General features: G+C 33.3%; 3 protein-coding genes and 1 long non-coding RNA gene across 9 annotated transcripts in view; 2 read left to right on the top strand and 2 right to left on the bottom strand.

Moving 5' to 3' along the window:
• The window catches only part of LOC123707048 (1-phosphatidylinositol 4,5-bisphosphate phosphodiesterase), a 44980-nt gene extending 35036 nt beyond the window's left edge, over positions 1–9944 (top strand). For all 5 annotated transcript variants that reach the window (XM_045656818.1, XM_045656826.1, XM_045656835.1 and 2 more), the window contains 12 exons: positions 52–234; positions 539–692; positions 1226–1383; positions 2463–2669; positions 3430–3594; positions 4291–4495; positions 4804–4935; positions 7590–7767; positions 8089–8292; positions 8756–8912; positions 9158–9247; positions 9457–9944. In XM_045656818.1, the coding sequence (XP_045512774.1) occupies positions 52–234; positions 539–692; positions 1226–1383; positions 2463–2669; positions 3430–3594; positions 4291–4495; positions 4804–4935; positions 7590–7767; positions 8089–8292; positions 8756–8912; positions 9158–9247; positions 9457–9525 (1902 nt within the window). In that variant the 3' untranslated portion in view covers positions 9526–9944. The remainder of the gene's footprint in view (positions 1–51; positions 235–538; positions 693–1225; positions 1384–2462; positions 2670–3429; positions 3595–4290; positions 4496–4803; positions 4936–7589; positions 7768–8088; positions 8293–8755; positions 8913–9157; positions 9248–9456) is intronic.
• Positions 4794–9509, bottom strand: LOC123707086. Of its 2 annotated transcripts, XR_006753455.1 has the most exons (4): positions 9400–9509; positions 7834–7933; positions 5571–5724; positions 4794–4917 (listed from the first exon to the last, which is right to left on the bottom strand). It is a non-coding gene; the product is annotated as an uncharacterized LOC123707086 (long non-coding RNA). The 2 variants fall into 2 exon arrangements; XR_006753456.1 differs by lacking the exon at positions 5571–5724 and having other exon boundaries at positions 4803–4917.
• A 1069-nt stretch (positions 9945–11013) lies between the features above and the next one.
• Positions 11014–12169, bottom strand: LOC123707079 (39S ribosomal protein L33, mitochondrial). Its single transcript, XM_045656862.1, has 3 exons — positions 11984–12169; positions 11780–11883; positions 11014–11110 (listed from the first exon to the last, which is right to left on the bottom strand). Exons 1-3 carry the CDS (start codon positions 12022–12024, stop codon positions 11055–11057), a joined length of 201 nt encoding a protein of 66 aa, XP_045512818.1. The 5' UTR covers positions 12025–12169; the 3' UTR covers positions 11014–11054.
• A 359-nt stretch (positions 12170–12528) lies between these two features.
• LOC123709350 (ELAV-like protein 1) lies at positions 12529–14423 on the top strand. The gene has a single exon (XM_045660622.1). It carries the CDS (start codon positions 12860–12862, stop codon positions 13988–13990), a length of 1131 nt encoding a protein of 376 aa, XP_045516578.1. The 5' UTR covers positions 12529–12859; the 3' UTR covers positions 13991–14423.
• Positions 14424–17351: the final 2928 nt, after the last annotated feature.

The raw sequence follows: 17351 nt of genomic DNA, 5'->3' as shown, positions 1-17351 counted from the left end.
AAAATTGAAGGCATACACAACTTGAGTGGTTTTTTAAAATCCTTATTTCAGTTGGAGCCAGGAATGGCTCTTCCTCCACCGTGCCTTTTGAAAAAGAAAATAATGATAAAGAACAAGCGGTTAAAGCAAGAAGTTGAGAAACAGGAGTTGGAGCTGTTCAGGCAGGGACAGTTCGTGATTGAAGACGAGGTTAAAGAGGATGCATCGGCTGTTGTACTTCCAGAAGACAAGAAGGTAATTTTTGACAGTACTCAAGACGAGGTAGTGGCTTGAGATACGAATTAGAATATGGACCTCAAACATTTATATCAAAACTGGGTCATAATTATTGGAATCGGCAATTTATTAGTGCAATTCCAGCAAACTGAGTCATTCTATCAACTTTTCGATTCCACTCTGGAATTCAAGTAAATCGATTCGATTTAGCGAATCATGAATGGCATGAAGTTATAACATTCCTGGTAAAGCTGCTTCTGTGCATTGGAATGGTTCGTAACTCTCGGTGGTGACAGGCTTGTTCTATTTTCATCCTCTATAGCCAGAGGAAATAGTGGTGGAGGCGGCCGCGGCAGGCGATGACGCCCCTCCGCCAGTGCAATACACGGGCTCCACCACCAATGTGCATCCCTGGCTGTCTTCTATGGTCAACTACGCGCAGCCCATCAAGTTCATCTCCTTCGAGGAGGCCGAGAGTGAGTTACAGTTTATTATTCGTTCTATCCAATGACGCTTATCTTTAAAACTCCTTGCTCTAATTTTAGTATTATTTTGTATCGGTCGAGTAAGCACTAATCCCTAACTAAACAAGCACTATTTTAAAAGAAGTATTAAGAATATCCAAACACCTGCATCATGAACACACTCCACATACACACCCTCACTTTCACACCATCACACAACACAGGCGAATTAGATAATTTAATAATTATTATTATATTGTTTTATTTCATTCGTAAATGTTTGAACCTTATTGTATTCGTTATGTATTCTATCTTTGCCTATATGTTTAGTATAATATATATAGTTTTTTGTAACATATATATACTTTATGTTAGCTGTAGGTTTACGTACATATGTGTAAAACAGTTTTATTATTACAAATGTTTGATTGTGAAATGCGTTTGAAAGATGTTAGTTTTCTTCTTGTCCATAATACCATAACGCTTAAACGACCTTGCCCCATATCAAATTGGGAGAGGATATTAAACTAATAAATAATAAACAGAGCGAAACATCCACCACAACATGTCTTCCTTCGCCGAAACAACGGGAATGAACTACCTCAAGAGTCAGGCTATTGACTTCGTCAACTACAACAAACGTCAGATGTCAAGAATTTATCCCAAGGGGACCAGGGCTGATTCGTCTAACTATATGCCTCAGGTAAATTTTTTTTAAATATATATAACAGGTATAAATATTTCTTTCCTATTTTTACTTAATACTAATACTAATAGGAAACTAAACTAAAAATATAAAATAAACATAACGAGTCAAAACTTAAAAACTAAACCATTTTATAACTAATTATAAATAATGCAATTCTTGTGAATTCAGCCAGTGTGCAAATAAAAACATCTGCATCACAAGCAATATTTAGGGTTCGCAAGACACGCGTGAATGGTGCTTCTCTGATTAAGTTCGTACGCGTCCGAGGCACTGCCAGCAATTGCGATCGCTTACCACGCCGAGAGTGGTTATTGGGCAGTCTTTCCAACATTTCCGCATTATATATTATACCTCTGAGGACCTTAAAAATATAATGTGATAGTAAGGTCCCTCCTTACCTCTATCTTGTTGTAGCTTACCAAACCCAAGACAAACAAAGTTGGATACATTACTGGGTAAAGTGGGTACACTCCATACAACCTCATGTAATTGTATCTCGTAAATTTATTTTGAATACGCTCCACCATTAGAGAATATTTCTTTTCTTGTGGGGCCCAAATCATAGAGTTACATTCCAAGTGGCTCCTAACGAGTGCATAAGACAATTACCGCTTTTATATTAGAAAATCTTTTGGCCATGCTTAAAATAAACTTTTTTACAAATATTTTTATATTATCCCTAAAATTTAATACATCATTATTTAGCTATATAATAAATAACTTAAAACATTGATATGAATCTCAAGCCGTTAATAGGACCTCATAATCCCTGATTTGGTGATGATGGAGCAGTTGAGAGAGCTGAGCACGGATGCCCTCTCCAAGGGTCTTTTCATAATTTTAATTATATTACTGTATAGTAGACGTATTATTTTAGTTAGTTTTATATAATAAATTAATAAGCTTTTGGAGAATATGTAAAAATAATAGAAATACAAATCCTGATTATTAAATATATAAACTGACTGAATAGTTGCTGAACTGTTCAAATTTTGAATAAGATCTACAGATCTAACACAAATCTCTTTATACACAAGAGAGATACTCGATTACAAAATTCAATTATTTTCCAGGTATTCTGGAACGCGGGCTGCCAAATGGTGTCCCTGAACTTCCAGACCTCTGACCTTCCGATGCAGCTGAATCAGGGCAAGTTTGAATACAACGGGAATTGCGGGTATCTTCTAAAGCCAGACTTCATGCGTCGGGCGGATAAGAGCTTCGATCCCTTCGCCGATGCACCCGTTGATGGAGTCATTGCTGCTCAGTGTGCTGTACAGGTAATTCACATTCACTCCAACATATTTTACTCATTCATCTCTCCGTCAAATCCGTTTTTAGATTGATTCATAAAGAGGTTTCGACATCGATATCTCTCACATCTAGTAATCAGTTAAAAAATTAATTGCGATTTCAAATCATGAATCTAGATTAATTAAGCCTCATTTATTCTTTGAAACATTCCTCCATCTTTACAGACATTACACACACTTAAAATTTTATACAGAAATATTTATTATTTTCTAAGGACCTCTTATAGAGTAAAAGCCTTCTTCAACTGGCTCCATCTCTCTCTCTATCTTGAAAGAGATGGAGATCTTATCTCCATCATTATTCTCCCAATCTTCTCCACCATTTCTTTAAGTTCGTCCTCCCGCCGTGCAAATAGGAAACCTCTATTTCTTTTCGTCCCCAGGGATAAGAAAGAGACGTCGCCCTTTCTACTTTTTTACTTGAGAAAGAGTTCTCTATCTGTCATCTGCCTCTTTGTTCTTGCGAGCGGTGTGGCCCGCCCCAGTTTATTTTACCAGAGGCGTTTCTTTTTAGATTACCACTTCTGACATACTGACTCAAAGTTTATAATAACTATTCTTAATTGTATTTTACATTTGAATGCCAATTGGGCTTTTTTCTTATTTCTTTAAATAATATTAATACATTTATTAGTTTTGTAAAAGAGTAATAATAATATTGACTAAATAATTAAGAGATAAATATCGCTTTTATTTGTGTTTTTGACATTAGTAAAAAATTTCGCAGGTGATAGCGGGTCAATTTTTGTCAGACAAAAAAGTAGGTACTTACGTGGAAGTGGACATGTACGGTCTACCCACCGACACCATTCGTAAAGAATTCCGTACACGGATGGTCCCCGCTAACGGATTGAACCCTGTCTATAACGAGGAACCGTTTTTGTTCAGAAAGGTAAGTCTATCAACTTACATCTAGATCTCAACTAGTTATAGTGAGAATGGGTTCCAAGCAAGTTACAATTTTTAATGTATTTAATTGAAGAATTATCGTTGTAGCTGTTATTGTGTAGTTCTATCGTATTAGTAGTGACTGTTAATGTCATTATGTGGGAAATAAATAAATAAATATTATTTGCAATGCGACGACCGAACTCCGTAAATGTAACTATTATTAGGAATTGAATCGTGTTTGTACGCCATATTCACCGCGGAGGATGTAAATATTTATACAAAATAAACTAAAACACGTAATTACATATTATGTAGCCTTACTGTAAAAACTATTATTTAAGAATTGAAAATAATATGTAATATTGTTTATAATAAAACCAGGCTCGTAAAAACTATGGTCTGAGTATCAGATTTCAGTATCTGTTTCGTGATCATTTGTAGGTGATGTCAGTTCCTAAAAATTTTGACTTGCTGGGTCTAAGGCTTTCCGGTTTACTCGTGATGTTTTTCTCCACAATACGCAATACGAAGGGATTTTCTTGTCTATGTGCGGATATAAAATTCCGCACATAGACAAGAAAATCCCTTCTTACATTGGTCTACCTGTGGGTTGAGAGTCGCACGCGGTAGCCAGTAGGCCAACGGCTCTATAAATCTTGGTAGTGGTGAAAAGTTATTTCGATTAACATTTGACCAGGTCGTACTCCCGGACTTGGCCGTTCTGCGTTTCGGAGTGTACGATGAGAACGGCAAACTTTTGGGCCAACGTATTCTGCCCTTGGACGGTCTCCAGGCGGGATATCGCCACATCTCCCTCAGAACTGAAGCCAACTTCCCAATGTCGTTGCCTATGCTGTTTTGTAACATTGAGCTGAAGATTTACGTACCTGATGGCTTTGAAGGTAATCGAAAATCACCAGCAAACTTACGTAACGTCAAAGTCAAAGTAAAAATTAACTGTATTGTTAGTTAGGATCTCATTAAACCAATTTTTTATAGAAACATATTTTAATGTTGATCCCACATTTCAATATTAAGTTTTCGTACTACGTTGGGCTCTTATCTTAAATGACGTCATTAAGGTGGTTAATGCCTAGTAAACCGCACTTTTATGATTTGGATGTATCGTGCTTTCCAGGCTTATAAGGCATTTACAAAGAATTATCACGAAATAAAAAAAAATCATCTAAATGTTAATTACTTATGTTAGATTTCATGGCGGCTCTGTCCGATCCGCGTGCTTTCATGGGAGCGGCGAAGGAGAGAACAGACAATATGAAGGCCATGGGTATAGAGGAGAGTGGGCCAGAGAAGAAACCGGAGCCTGAACAGAAGAAAGAAGGTCAGTTTTTAATCATATTTTATTTCATTAATATTATTTAATTTACTTTTCCCTCTATTTGAATGTCATTTAAAGCTAGTATTATATATGCAAACTGTCACAGTATCTAAGTTCATATAGAAAAAAAGATTTAACGACTTTAGATAGGCCTTCTATAGCGTCACTCAAACTTAAATCTAGTTTAAAGCTTAAGTATTTGTAAGCTAAATAATTTGATAGAAAACAAATTCTATCAGATTTTTCGATGCCACAATGTTCGAGACCAACAGTGTCTTGAGATAAGTCTTATAATAGAAGAAGACTGATTGAAACAATATCAAACAACAATCAACGTATCTATAGCAGAATATTTTAAAAAGAATATCCTTACTGCTAAATCACCTGCATCATGAGCATACCCCACATACACACCTTCACGTACATACCCTCACCTTGACACTAACACACAACACAGCTGAATTAGTTATTACTTAGTTAAATGGATTTATTAATTTTCATAAATGTGCGAACGTTTTTGCATATATTACGTATTCCATCTTTGGCCAGTTGTTGTATGTAATTTTTGTTAGCTACGGGATTACGAAATATATAAATAAACAAATAAACTTTAAAAAATAAAATATAAAATAATTTACATTTTTTTCTTGTAAGTCATTAAACTTCCGTTCATATCTGTTTATGAAACACTGATGCGAACTCGTCAAGGTAAGCGCAAAGTCAGGTTAATTTATTTATATACGCAAACCCCACAAATAGCTCTCATTTACGAACGCCTGGACTTCAGATTATCTGCGAATTATATTTGTATAATGGTGTGGTACAAGGCACATGATTAGGGACCAGTTTAAAGTTTTTATCCCAAACGTTTGAGGCCACAATTTCGTATTGTGATCTAGAGAAGATTGCAGGGTCTAGATTTGAGCTTAATTCTTGTTTTAAAACGTGTAAATTAATAATTTATATATGGGCCATGAACACACAACCCAAGTAAATACTACGAATTTTATATAGAATATGTTTTCACGTTTAAAAAAATAAGACCTATTTTGACGCTGTCACTTGTGTTCGTGACGTTCATGCTGATCTTCCCTCATACACAATTTATATATAAATTGTTTGGGTTTTTCTATTAAATTGTCTTCACATTGTAATAAAAAGATACATGGTCATGATTTAAGCAGTTACACCGATTCAAATATAATGTAGTAGATACTCTTGGGTCGTGACCGGTGACGCCAGAGCTGGTGCTTTCTTCGCTTAACGAATAAGTATCGCAATACACTGCCACAGCAACCAAACTTTTTGAATTTGTAATGACTTACTATATTTAAAATATTGTAAATACTATACATTTATGTGTTGGATATAAATTTCATTATGTTAAAAAATTATAATAAATAAAAAAAAATCAGTCATGCTACACGATTCAAAGGTTGATAAGGTGCTCTACGTCAATTATACTCTTTTTACTTGTCCAACTAATACGGGGAATCCCCATAAAAGTTTCCATTGTTAAACTTTCTGCCTATAAAAAATCCGTACTCGCTATCTCCTGCAATTTAAAAATAATATTTAATATACATATCCAAGATTCATTTCCTATGCGTAGTCTGTGGGTTGTCGTTCACTACACCACCGGTTTCAGTTTATTCACTTGTTAGTGTAATGTTAGTGGAGTGCACTAAATATGAATTGGCGAAATTGTAAAGGTATTTTTTAATCCAGTGAATTGTTTTTTATTAATTTTACTGTGTATTTTTATTAATAGCAAACTTTAAAAACATATGAAATAATAATTCAGTTTGCATATTCAAATATTTTTTGCTTACGTTGGGTAGTTCGGACAATGAGATGACAAAAAGTATAAAGTAAACAAAACAGAATCGTGTGTGAATCTAAAAAACAAGTTCAATAAACTATTTTAATTAAAATAAAACTTAATTTAATTACAAAGTGTACAAGGCGATGCAGTGCATGTTTGCTTTCATACAAGTCTAAATTATAACTATATTCTAAGTAACATACAAAGTGTCCCATAGTATTACGCCTTGTACTGGTTCATAATTCTCTTATTTTGGAATTCCATTCACAGATTTACTTTACTAATAAAAATAATTCACTTGATAACTCATTCGTTTTCATCAGAACAAATTAATAACTTTTATTGGATGAAATTTTATTTAGGTTACGCCGCGGTGGCGAACATCTTGTCATTGAACTAGTTTTATTAGCTATTTGGGTACGTTGCGCAAAGCTGCACATTTGATACCGTCCTTTATGAGCTTTGAGGCAAGCGCATGATCGGTGTAACTATTTAATTAGCTATTAACCACAGTCGCATGAACGGAAAACAAACTTATAGTAATATATATATAGTATTGGTAAGTAATGTTTAAGACGGCATAATACAGAAATCATTGTATGACGATTAGAGTATTTTATTATTTTTCAAACTGCTACAAATAGACAATGATGCAAATCTAACAACTACTGGAAATCAATTGTCTGAATTTACAGAATGTTATTTTAAGATTCTACATCAGATAAATATGGCAATATTAAAAAAAATCTAAGATTTGGAATAAGAACATTAACTGATTTTAAGAAAAAAGAGGAGTTTTGGGGTGAATTAAACAATCCTGAAATTTTTACAGAACCGCTGGTATTTGAGCCAATAACAGTAGAGTCCCTCCAACAAGACAAGGGCTTCGTTAAGACCAGCAAGAAGCAGCAGAAAGACCTGGATGCGATGAGAAAGAGACACGCCAAGGAGAAGATGCTTTTACAAAAGCAGCAGTGTGGTGCTCTTGAGAAGATGATTAAGGGAAAGAAGTAAGGTTTTTTAATAAAAGAAATATTCTTTACCACAATTTTAGGTATTTCATTCTTAAAACTTACCTGTCATGTCCAGTAAGGACAACATTCCATCTTTTTTATTGTACATTTTCTAACGAAACGCGGTTAGTGTATACTGGATAAGTTATACACCAATCATGTCCTGTAAAAGAATACACTTATGATATAATCAATATGCTTTTTAATGAAAATTTGTCATTTTTAATGTCTAGTTTAGTTTATTATTTATTAAGTTAGACTAGTTTCAAGACAAGACTACACAAGTCTAAATGAACGATTCCTCGTTAATCTGTCTAGTAAAGAGCAGCTGGCGAACGACACGAACTTTCGCACGCTCGTGTCGGACCAGTCCAACGCGTGGAGCGAGCTCGTCTCCCGCCACCGCAGAGAGGAATGCGCAGCCGCCAGGACAAGGCTTGACGACCAGCGGGATCTGCTCAAGAAGATGATGGAGCAGACGCAGCTTGCGCAGATGAAGCAGCTCGAGGCCAAGCACGAGAGGTAACGAAGATCATGTCACTTGTAAACATTGTTTAAAGCTTCAAAAAAACTCCCTTTTTAGTCATATTTTAGTACCACTTCTGGGGAATTAAACATATTTATAAGAATGTTTTAGTGTATTTTAATTAATGGTCAATTCAAAAAACACATTCACAGACAACTTAGGGAGGCATAGTATTTTTGTGATATATTCATGACTAGCGGACCCGACGTTGTCCTGCATGATATTTCAAGCAAATAGTATATTAAACAAAGAATGAAAGTATTGACGGCAGCGCCATCTGTCGGGCTGATTTGTGAATCTAAACCATCCAGAGTACCACCCCAACACATACAAAAAAATATTCAAATCGGTCCAGTCGTTTAAGATGAGTTTAGTGACATACACACCTACGGCTGAATTATAAAGATAACTAAAGTAAAAAGTAAGTTACATTTAAAAATACATTTTTTTTATTTACAGGGAATTAAAAGAAATGAACACTCGTCAAGCGAAGATCAGCGTCGAGACGAGTAAAGAGGTGGCCAACGATAAGACCTTGAAGACTAAACAGGAGAAGGATAGAAGACTGAGGGAGAAAAAGCAGAACAACATCAAGAAGTTTATGGACGAGAAGAAGGTAATTCCATTCAAAAACACGTGTGCCAGTGTATGTATGTGTGTCATTTTACTGTTTTTTTTTTTTTAAATTTGGGTAACCGCGCATTTTTGCAAATTAATTATTGTTTTTCACATTTAAATAACACAGATATAAGGAAGGTCGAAATTTAGATTCGTCAGTAAACAAATATTATTTAAAAATAAACTCGCATTTTGTTTTAAAATATCGACAATGACGCCAATACAATCTAATATTCCTTCCAGACTCAAACCATAAAGCAAAATCGCGAGAAAGAGAAGCTGAAGGTGACACACGACAAGCAGGTGGAAGAACTGGGGAAGGACATAGATAACGTCAGTATTTATGATGACACATTGTGGTTACCTATTGCTTCCGTAGCTATTTATCAGAAAAATTCTATGGCAAAAGTATTGTTCGTTGTTTGTTTTGCTAAAAATATATAATAATTACTATATATTGAATATATAATAAAATAATTACTTACCCAAAAACTGTCCCACAGCCCACTGTGGTATATAATTTAATTACTGTTATTTTTCAGCTCATCGAAATGTACAAAATGGAGGAATCCGAGTTTGACATGGCAAGCAAAGCCGAGTTCTTAGCATGAAAGTTACCGGACATCGCGTCTCTCATACAACAAATGACTTGACAAGTGACAAGTGACAAGTGATCTCTAGTTTTAAAAGTTATCAGTGCACTTACACCTAAATTTTAAATATAAGTTAAATGTTTTAATGAATATAACTATTTGTTTCAAAGTTTAAATTTTCCTTAGGTAAATTAATTTTCCGGTTTGTTCCTGTTTCGAGGAGTTTTTGTTATGTTTATACTTCATGCACTAATTTTTAAATAATCAAGAATTATTATAAAATGTTCCTTCTAAACTGTGAATACTAATGTAAGTTAATAATTAGTTTTAAAATTATTATAAGGGTCAAAAAACTATTTAAATACTTATTAATTCCAAGATTAATAAAAAATTAGGAATTGAAAAAAATGTTTAACGTTTATCATCCCTTAATTGATAAAAACTACTTATTTTGGAAACAGAACATTTTAATTTAAGTGTAAATGCACTTTGTAATTTTTTTCTAGTTCATAAAAACATTAAATATTAAACATAGATTTTAATAACTTTATGAATTTGTAAAGTTTAATTGTTCTCTTTACGGGTAAGAAGATCTAATATATCAAAAATGATTTCATTACACTTAGTTCGTAGACCCTGAAGACCCAAAATATAAATTTTCTTAATATCTTATTTTGTAAGATTAAGTACATAATTATAACTTAAATATTGTACATCTCACTGTCAATCTCTAACTTCATATTTAGTGGACCAACTATTAACAAGTGTAAATTTTCTCCTAATTTTTTAAATTATAAAATATTTACTAACAAATAATTTATCATAAGTACTTAAATTTTGTCAAGTACATTATCTAGTCAATTTTTATGAGCCAGTGACATGTTACGAGAATAATTTATATGAATTTTACCTGTTAACGTAATTTTAATGGTTTAAAATCTTAGCACATAGTATTATAGTGAGAATAGCATAAGTTATTAGTTTATCATTATTGCTAAATTTATAAAATAGTTTTTATCGCTATTTTCAGGCCTATATATGGGTGAATATTTTTTTTTGTTTAAGCTTAAGAATTGTTGGCAGTATTAGTGTTAAAAATTTTATTGCACCTAATTTTATTATTGCACTCCTTGTATTTAAATATGGATTTTATATTATTTATCGGGAGTGAATGTAAAGCATATATTCTAAACTACAATAAAATTTGTACGCCTATGCAGTTGAATATTTTTAAAAACTGTAAGACACTAAATTTGATGGCCATGTTTATAACATGTATGGTAACTCAACACTAATTCAAACCATTATTTGTAATTACTTCAGTGGTACAAGTGTTTGTTTAGTAATGTGGGCCCTAAGAGTAAACTACCACTAAAGAATTCTTTATATGAATAATAATTAATCTTGTAATATTTTCAATGACTTAAATTTAAAAGGTTTTATAAAATAGACATGTTTCCAAAGATTTATTTAATAGTTTACTAAAACTAAATAAATTATACTAATTTAGAATGTGTACACAATTTTTTAAACTTCCTTTATCCTTATTACTTTTTAATACTCCTTATTTTCTTCCTTTCCTTATAGAGACTTTCATGTTGGACTGTAAGGCAAAAATCAAATATATTTAAGGATAAAAATCAAAATGTCATAGATACCTATCACCTTTTGACTTGCAAGACTTTCCTGTTGCATGAAGAAAAAAGCAAAGGTTTAATAAGGTGATCAAATTTTTAGTGATAATCAAAGACTTGGTTTCCTACAACAAATGGTTATATATATTTATAAGTATTTATTATGCTATCAATATATGATTTGTCCAAAAATGGGATAATTATAAATGGGATTAACATATTTTAGAAATTAAGCTAAACATTTTTATTGTCATTGGCAGTAAATCAAGAGTTTGATACAAATTTCTTTATAACTCAAATAAAAGTGATATATCACTATTATGAACACTATGCAAATGCAAAAAAAAATTAAGGCAATTTTTTGACATAGGTGAGTATGGATAATAACAAAAAGTTCTGTACATAATAAAAATCATATATACAGCAAATAAGTTAATATTACAAACAATTAATATTTAGTTGACACAACTAAATCATGTGAACATTACAATTTTAGATAAAATAGATTGTAATATTTAAGTCTATATATTAAAATTGCATTCATTTTGTTAAGTAAAATTCAACAACACCTGAAATGTAGTTCTTAAAAAATTAACCATTTAATAGAGTTTTATAAGAATTAAGTTATGTTTACTCACTATATGGGTCAAAGCGAATTAGTTCCAATTTATCCCCAAGCCTCTCTCGTATTGAATTGAATTTATGCCCAGATACTACACTCTCCATTAAAACCATTATGTGTCTGAAATAGAATTATTCATATGAGAATTTATTTTGTAATATTACTACTGTGCTTAATATTCATGTGTTAAGACAGGTTATTTAACTTATTTAATACTTACTTGCTTTTAGCTTTCTTTAATAAAACATTCGTTAATAGCATTGTGACTTAAATAAAGTTTACGTATATTTCTAAATTGTGTCTAAAAATTTGAATACCAAATAAAGCAATATTTAGTGGAAAGTGAAAACTAAGAATCGAAAAATACAGTTCACAACTCACAGATTAGAAAACAAAAAATACTGTATACATCACATCGCTTGGCAGATGGCATATATAGACAATAGACAACTAAGAATTATTAAATTTCACGATACTGATTAGTTTATTAAAATTTTATCTATTTCATCTTAGGGTAATACTGAAGCTTCTTAAATATGTATTATTTTGGAAATTTAAATAACAAATATGTTTTTAATTGATTCTAGACTATTTAAAGCTATTACAGTCGCTGAGTGAACGTTTTACAAAATTAACAATTGATCTTGACATTTGACAGCGGGTACACTCACTTACACTTAGCCACGTACTGTAAAAAAAGTTATAAAAAGCAAATTTAAATTGATTAAATTTCAAATTTATCACTTGTATTATGGTTAATTTATATTACATTCATTGAGCAAATAAAGATTTTTCTATTCTTTAAGTAATGATAATTGATCAAAGTAAATCTCTAAGCAGATATCTCTATAAACTGGTAACATTTCGAAAACAAACTTGTTCAAGTTGTTCGTACTTCGTGTCCGTGTGCCGAGTGCGGTGTGATGATGAACTTGTGAACCGGCGCGGCGTTGTGTAGTTGGCGTTTTAGTTTGTGTAAGGTTTTTTGTTAGCCTTTTATTAATTTCAAATATCACAAATGAATTAATGAACTAAGATCAGTGTGAACTTTTAAGTATTTAGTTTTCTGTAGTGTAGTTTGTGGCAAATAAGAACAATGATAAAAAACGAAATGAATGAGAATGGCGGCGTCGACGCCAATGTGTCACCGACCAAACTCATGGTCAATTATATTCCGGAGCTGATGACACGTGATATGATGTATGCTCTCTTCTCGGCGATGGGAAAGATCGAGAGTTGTAAGCTTATAGCCAACAGAGGGTACGGCTTCGTCGAGTATGAGAAGCACGAGGATGCTGAAAAGGCGCGGGCTGCTTTTAACGGCCTCCTAATGCAGGGGAAGACTCTTAAAGTTTCATTCGCGCTCCTCAATCCAGAAAACAAAGTAAGCCATAAGCCGGATACAGAATCGAATCTCTACATCAGTAACCTACCTCCAGACATGACTTTGGAGCGGCTCAACAATCTCTTTAATCAATTCGGTAATATAACTAACAGTCGCGTCTCGCAAGGAATCGGTTTCGTGTGCTATGAAGCCAGACAGCAAGCAGAGGATGCTATCCACAACCTGAATGGTCAGACACCCATTCCTGGTGCGGGACCGATTGTTGTCAAATTCGCAAATAAACCTAATGCAAACAAAACTGTAATGAGACCCATTCAGAGAATTGGCATGTCTGCTACACCCATTGCATATAATGGTGCGGCGGCGGTCTTTAATGGCACTACTCCAGCATTTAATGGTACTAACTTAAGCGCAGCATTTGGATCACGACCAGCCACATTTGCACCTGGCTTTCCCCAAGCTTCACCTCCTCCATTATTACCATCACCTGGAAAAGCTCTACCTTTTATTAATAAAGGCCAACAGCGCTTTAATCCAATGGCTGCAACCAATCACACACCAATACCATTACTGGGAGCTCCTGCAAGTCCTGTCCCTCTTCTAGGTGCAACTGCAGTTCCACACCAAACAACAGTGTATGTATACAACATTGGTGAAGACACAGAAGAGCTAGCACTGTGGCAGCTCTTTGGCCCATATGGTGCAATAGATTCAATAAAAGTGATCAAGGATCCAGAGACAAAGAAAAACAAAGGTTTTGCATTTGTCAACATGCGTGAGTATGATGAAGCTGCAATGGCTATCCAGGCCCTGAATGGCTACACGCTCAATGGACAGGTTCTTTCTGTTAGCTTTAAGACTCAAAAGAGAAATAATATTTAGGTCAACGGACGTTATAAACGCCGTATGTGATTGTTGGGAGGCCCAAAGCTTAAAGATTTTCATTCCAATCTCAAGAATATTTTTGTAGTCGAGACGTGAGATCCTCTATGTGCATTTCAAATTAGTCACATAAGTATTTTTGTAAGATTTAATATAGTTTTCTACTGGCAAGAGCGCAACATGACTACCTGTGAGTAGAGTTGGCTTAACATTATCTTATATGTGTACTTTATCATATGATATGGTATCTTATTATTTGACTATGTATGGCCCTGTCGAATTGTATGTATTATGGTTGGAGCAGGGATAGCCTGCCTGTTGCCCTCTCCGCCTGAACCCTCCAGGTATTTTATTTTGTGTAAACAAGCATTGTATGTTTTTTTTTAATCTTTAATAAACTTCATGTTTAAATAATGTGTATTGTATATTTCTCTATTGGTTTTCTATATTCAAATCCTCATCCCACCCCTATCTACGTAATAATATACATAATATTCATAATAAGTATAATTATTATTTGTGGCAGTAGTTAACATTTACATTATACTAGTATTTTATTTGTATTGTTCAATGGGAGGTCAGCTGTATAAAATTGCTTGAATATTGCATGTTGTGTAGTAGAGAACGAAAATAAGATTTTATTTGTTTATGTTACCTCAGTTTATAGCTACCGTCATTGTATACGCCGACATTAGTTTTTTTTTTCTATTTAAACAATATTTTCGCTGTAAATCGCGCTAATATTACGATCACTAACCATGTCCCCCATGTCTGATGTGACTTTAGCATGTATTCACATTCAAAGTTGTCAGAAGGTTTCACAAAATGATTGAAATGCTTATAATTAATTTGAATTGTTGTAGATGCCTACCTACGCAAGAAATGTACATTATCGTGGTGTGTTTGCGCTCCAGGAAAAAGATTAGATATGCAAGTACAATGGTAGAAAAGCCACCGACTAATTAAAATTACTGCCACAAATATTGCCTTTAGAATTAACATAAGTCCGAGGCGTGGGTAAACATCGTTGGCGATTTCAAATCATAAATGTTCAAATTTAAAGTGCAGCGAAATGCTATAAAATATTGAAAACCACGCGTATCGTTAACGTTCTTTACAACCTATTAATAATAAATATTTTAATTTCATGGCAATATTTGCGATAAACGTACAATAATATAGTTATAACGTAACATTTACAACATTTTGTTGAACTAAACTGTAATCGATAGAAAGATAACACAGTTGATAATGCCAACTAATACAGTGAAAAAGATCTAACAGTCCACTGGCTGAATATATTGATTTTCCTTTTCATACTCGGTGGAGCCGTCGTCTCATCTGTCCTTTTCAAGGTCATTGGCTATAAATATTCGTCTGAACCTATGTCGACGACCGTTCCTCGGCTGAGCTCTTCGGCGCAAACCGTCTCGATCTCAAATACTTATAAGACTGATTCCTTTAACTAAATAGGTTTTCAAGGATGTCATGACAATGTGACAATACTCTTTTTGTTTAGTTACTACAATGGTTTTGCACATTGATTAATATAATGAATGACTTGTGATCAATAAACTCCTTCATTTAATAAGTCAATTTATTTTTAGACGTTGGAAACGTCCATTCAGTTCAATTCAATATCTTATATAGACTATTAAGTAGTGTTTGTCATCAACTTTTTTAATAAAACGGTTTTTTTTGAACACCTTGACCACCGCAGCAAAAGTGTTTTGACGATATTTCTCATACCGATAAACCAATAAACAAACATTCGTAATTTATTTAAATATACCTTCCGTAAGTCAGACCTTTTTGGTACGTCCTAGTAATAACGGATTAAGGTATATGTGGATAGTTGTTTCAAATTGATTGCAATGTTATTTTTATTGAACTTGTTGGTCGGAAAATTATTATTTATTTCTTTCGATATCTATTTTATCACTGAAGCATTACGATAGTTTGAATTGTAAAACTCTTTTTTTTATTACGATACGCATGTAATTAAATTGTATATCAAGTATACCAATGTGGTAAAATATAGAATAATCAAGCGAAATTTGCGCCGTCTGCGCTCATTGCTACTTTTGATCGAGTTCCGTGTCTTAATTATTGTTAAAACGAGTTTTGAAACCGACTGGTGTTTCGTGAAATTTATTTAAATTGATAAGCTTATATGTAATCTAGGTATGGACTCTTCGTTGAAACGGTGCGTAGACTATTTATGGCAGGAACAAAAATAAGTTTGCTTCGGTAACATGCCTATTTGTACAGTTGTAACAATAGCAGTTTAGATCGCGGTCAAAATATAGGGGAATATTTACCACCTCACGGGTGTTTTTAGGATCTGTTTAATTGAAAAAACATGTCATAGTTCAACATAGCTGTTATCTCGTTAATACCAAAGTTGAACATGTCGCTGTGACTGGTTGATTTCTAAGACTTGTGGAGTTGCCAACAGGCACGACTACTAAAAGGAAGGAAGGAATTAAATACGCTATAAACTATTCTAGGACGCTCCGTAATTTAGGACGTTGGGAAAATTTAACATTTGATGTTTTTGCAAAAAGTTCCGTTGTTACCTGTCACGTTACGTTTATATGCAAATGCTTTTCTGTCTATATTCGTTATGATTCGTGCATTGTTGGCATGGCAAGCTTATTGGTTATTATAGTTTCATAAATGACTTTTGTTAACTGAAAAATTATGTTTATTGTTATTGTACACTTACATATTTTGTTAAATATCTGAATACCTTTCCTATTTTGACTTGCCCACAAACCTTTATCATCGCAGCAAACTTAATTTCATCGAGGTTAACGAGCTTCCAGAACCTTTCTGAAAAATATTATGAAGATTTTGGTTCAGTTTCATATTAGATCGTATAAAGTTTTCGTAAATATTTCGATAATATTATGATAAATCTTCGTTGAGTAGTTGTTTTGGCAGCGATCCACGAGGCGGTAACAAAGCGACCGTTGATGAGGCGTGGCCGTACAACAACAAATACTTAGTATCCTTTTTTCAAAGAAAACATGACAGTTTTATTTTGTCAAGTTGGTTTTGTTCGGAGAGGAGACATAATTATAAATTTTTGTTCTGCTCGACCATCTCCATATTGTGCTGAAGAGGCAAAACCGTCCATTGATGCACGGAGGGTTGACTTGTGTATTTTTTATTTTAATGTTTCACGGACAGTTGGTAATTGGACATTCAGTAACAACGAATTATCTCGTTCACAAGAAAAATACACTAAAATTTAAAAGGTACTGTCGAAGATATGTTCCACTAGTCATATAAATTTTAGAATATATAACTTATACTTTGTGATATATTCGTTTATTATTATTTAGATAATAGAGTA

This window comes from Pieris brassicae, chromosome 1, assembly GCF_905147105.1.
Source record: "Pieris brassicae chromosome 1, ilPieBrab1.1, whole genome shotgun sequence".
Lineage (NCBI taxonomy): Eukaryota > Metazoa > Arthropoda > Insecta > Lepidoptera > Pieridae > Pieris > Pieris brassicae.
The sequence above is the reverse complement of the archived record's forward strand: the minus strand, read 5'-3'. Positions and strand labels throughout refer to the sequence as shown.

Bases quoted from the DNA above. Each gene is read 5' to 3' on its own strand.
- LOC123707079 (XM_045656862.1), bottom strand. From the start codon at position 12,024: ATGCTATTAACGAATGTTTTATTAAAGAAAGCTAAAAGCAA. The intron at 11,884-11,983 runs GTAAGTATTAAA...ATTCTATTTCAG, and splicing joins TTAAAGAAAGCTAAAAGCAA to ACACATAATGGTTTTAATGG. The intron at 11,111-11,779 runs GTGAGTAAACAT...TTTGCCTTACAG, and splicing joins AATTCGCTTTGACCCATATA to TCCAACATGAAAGTCTCTAT.
- LOC123709350 (XM_045660622.1), top strand. From the start codon at position 12,860: ATGATAAAAAACGAAATGAATGAGAATGGCGGCGTCGACGCCAATGTG.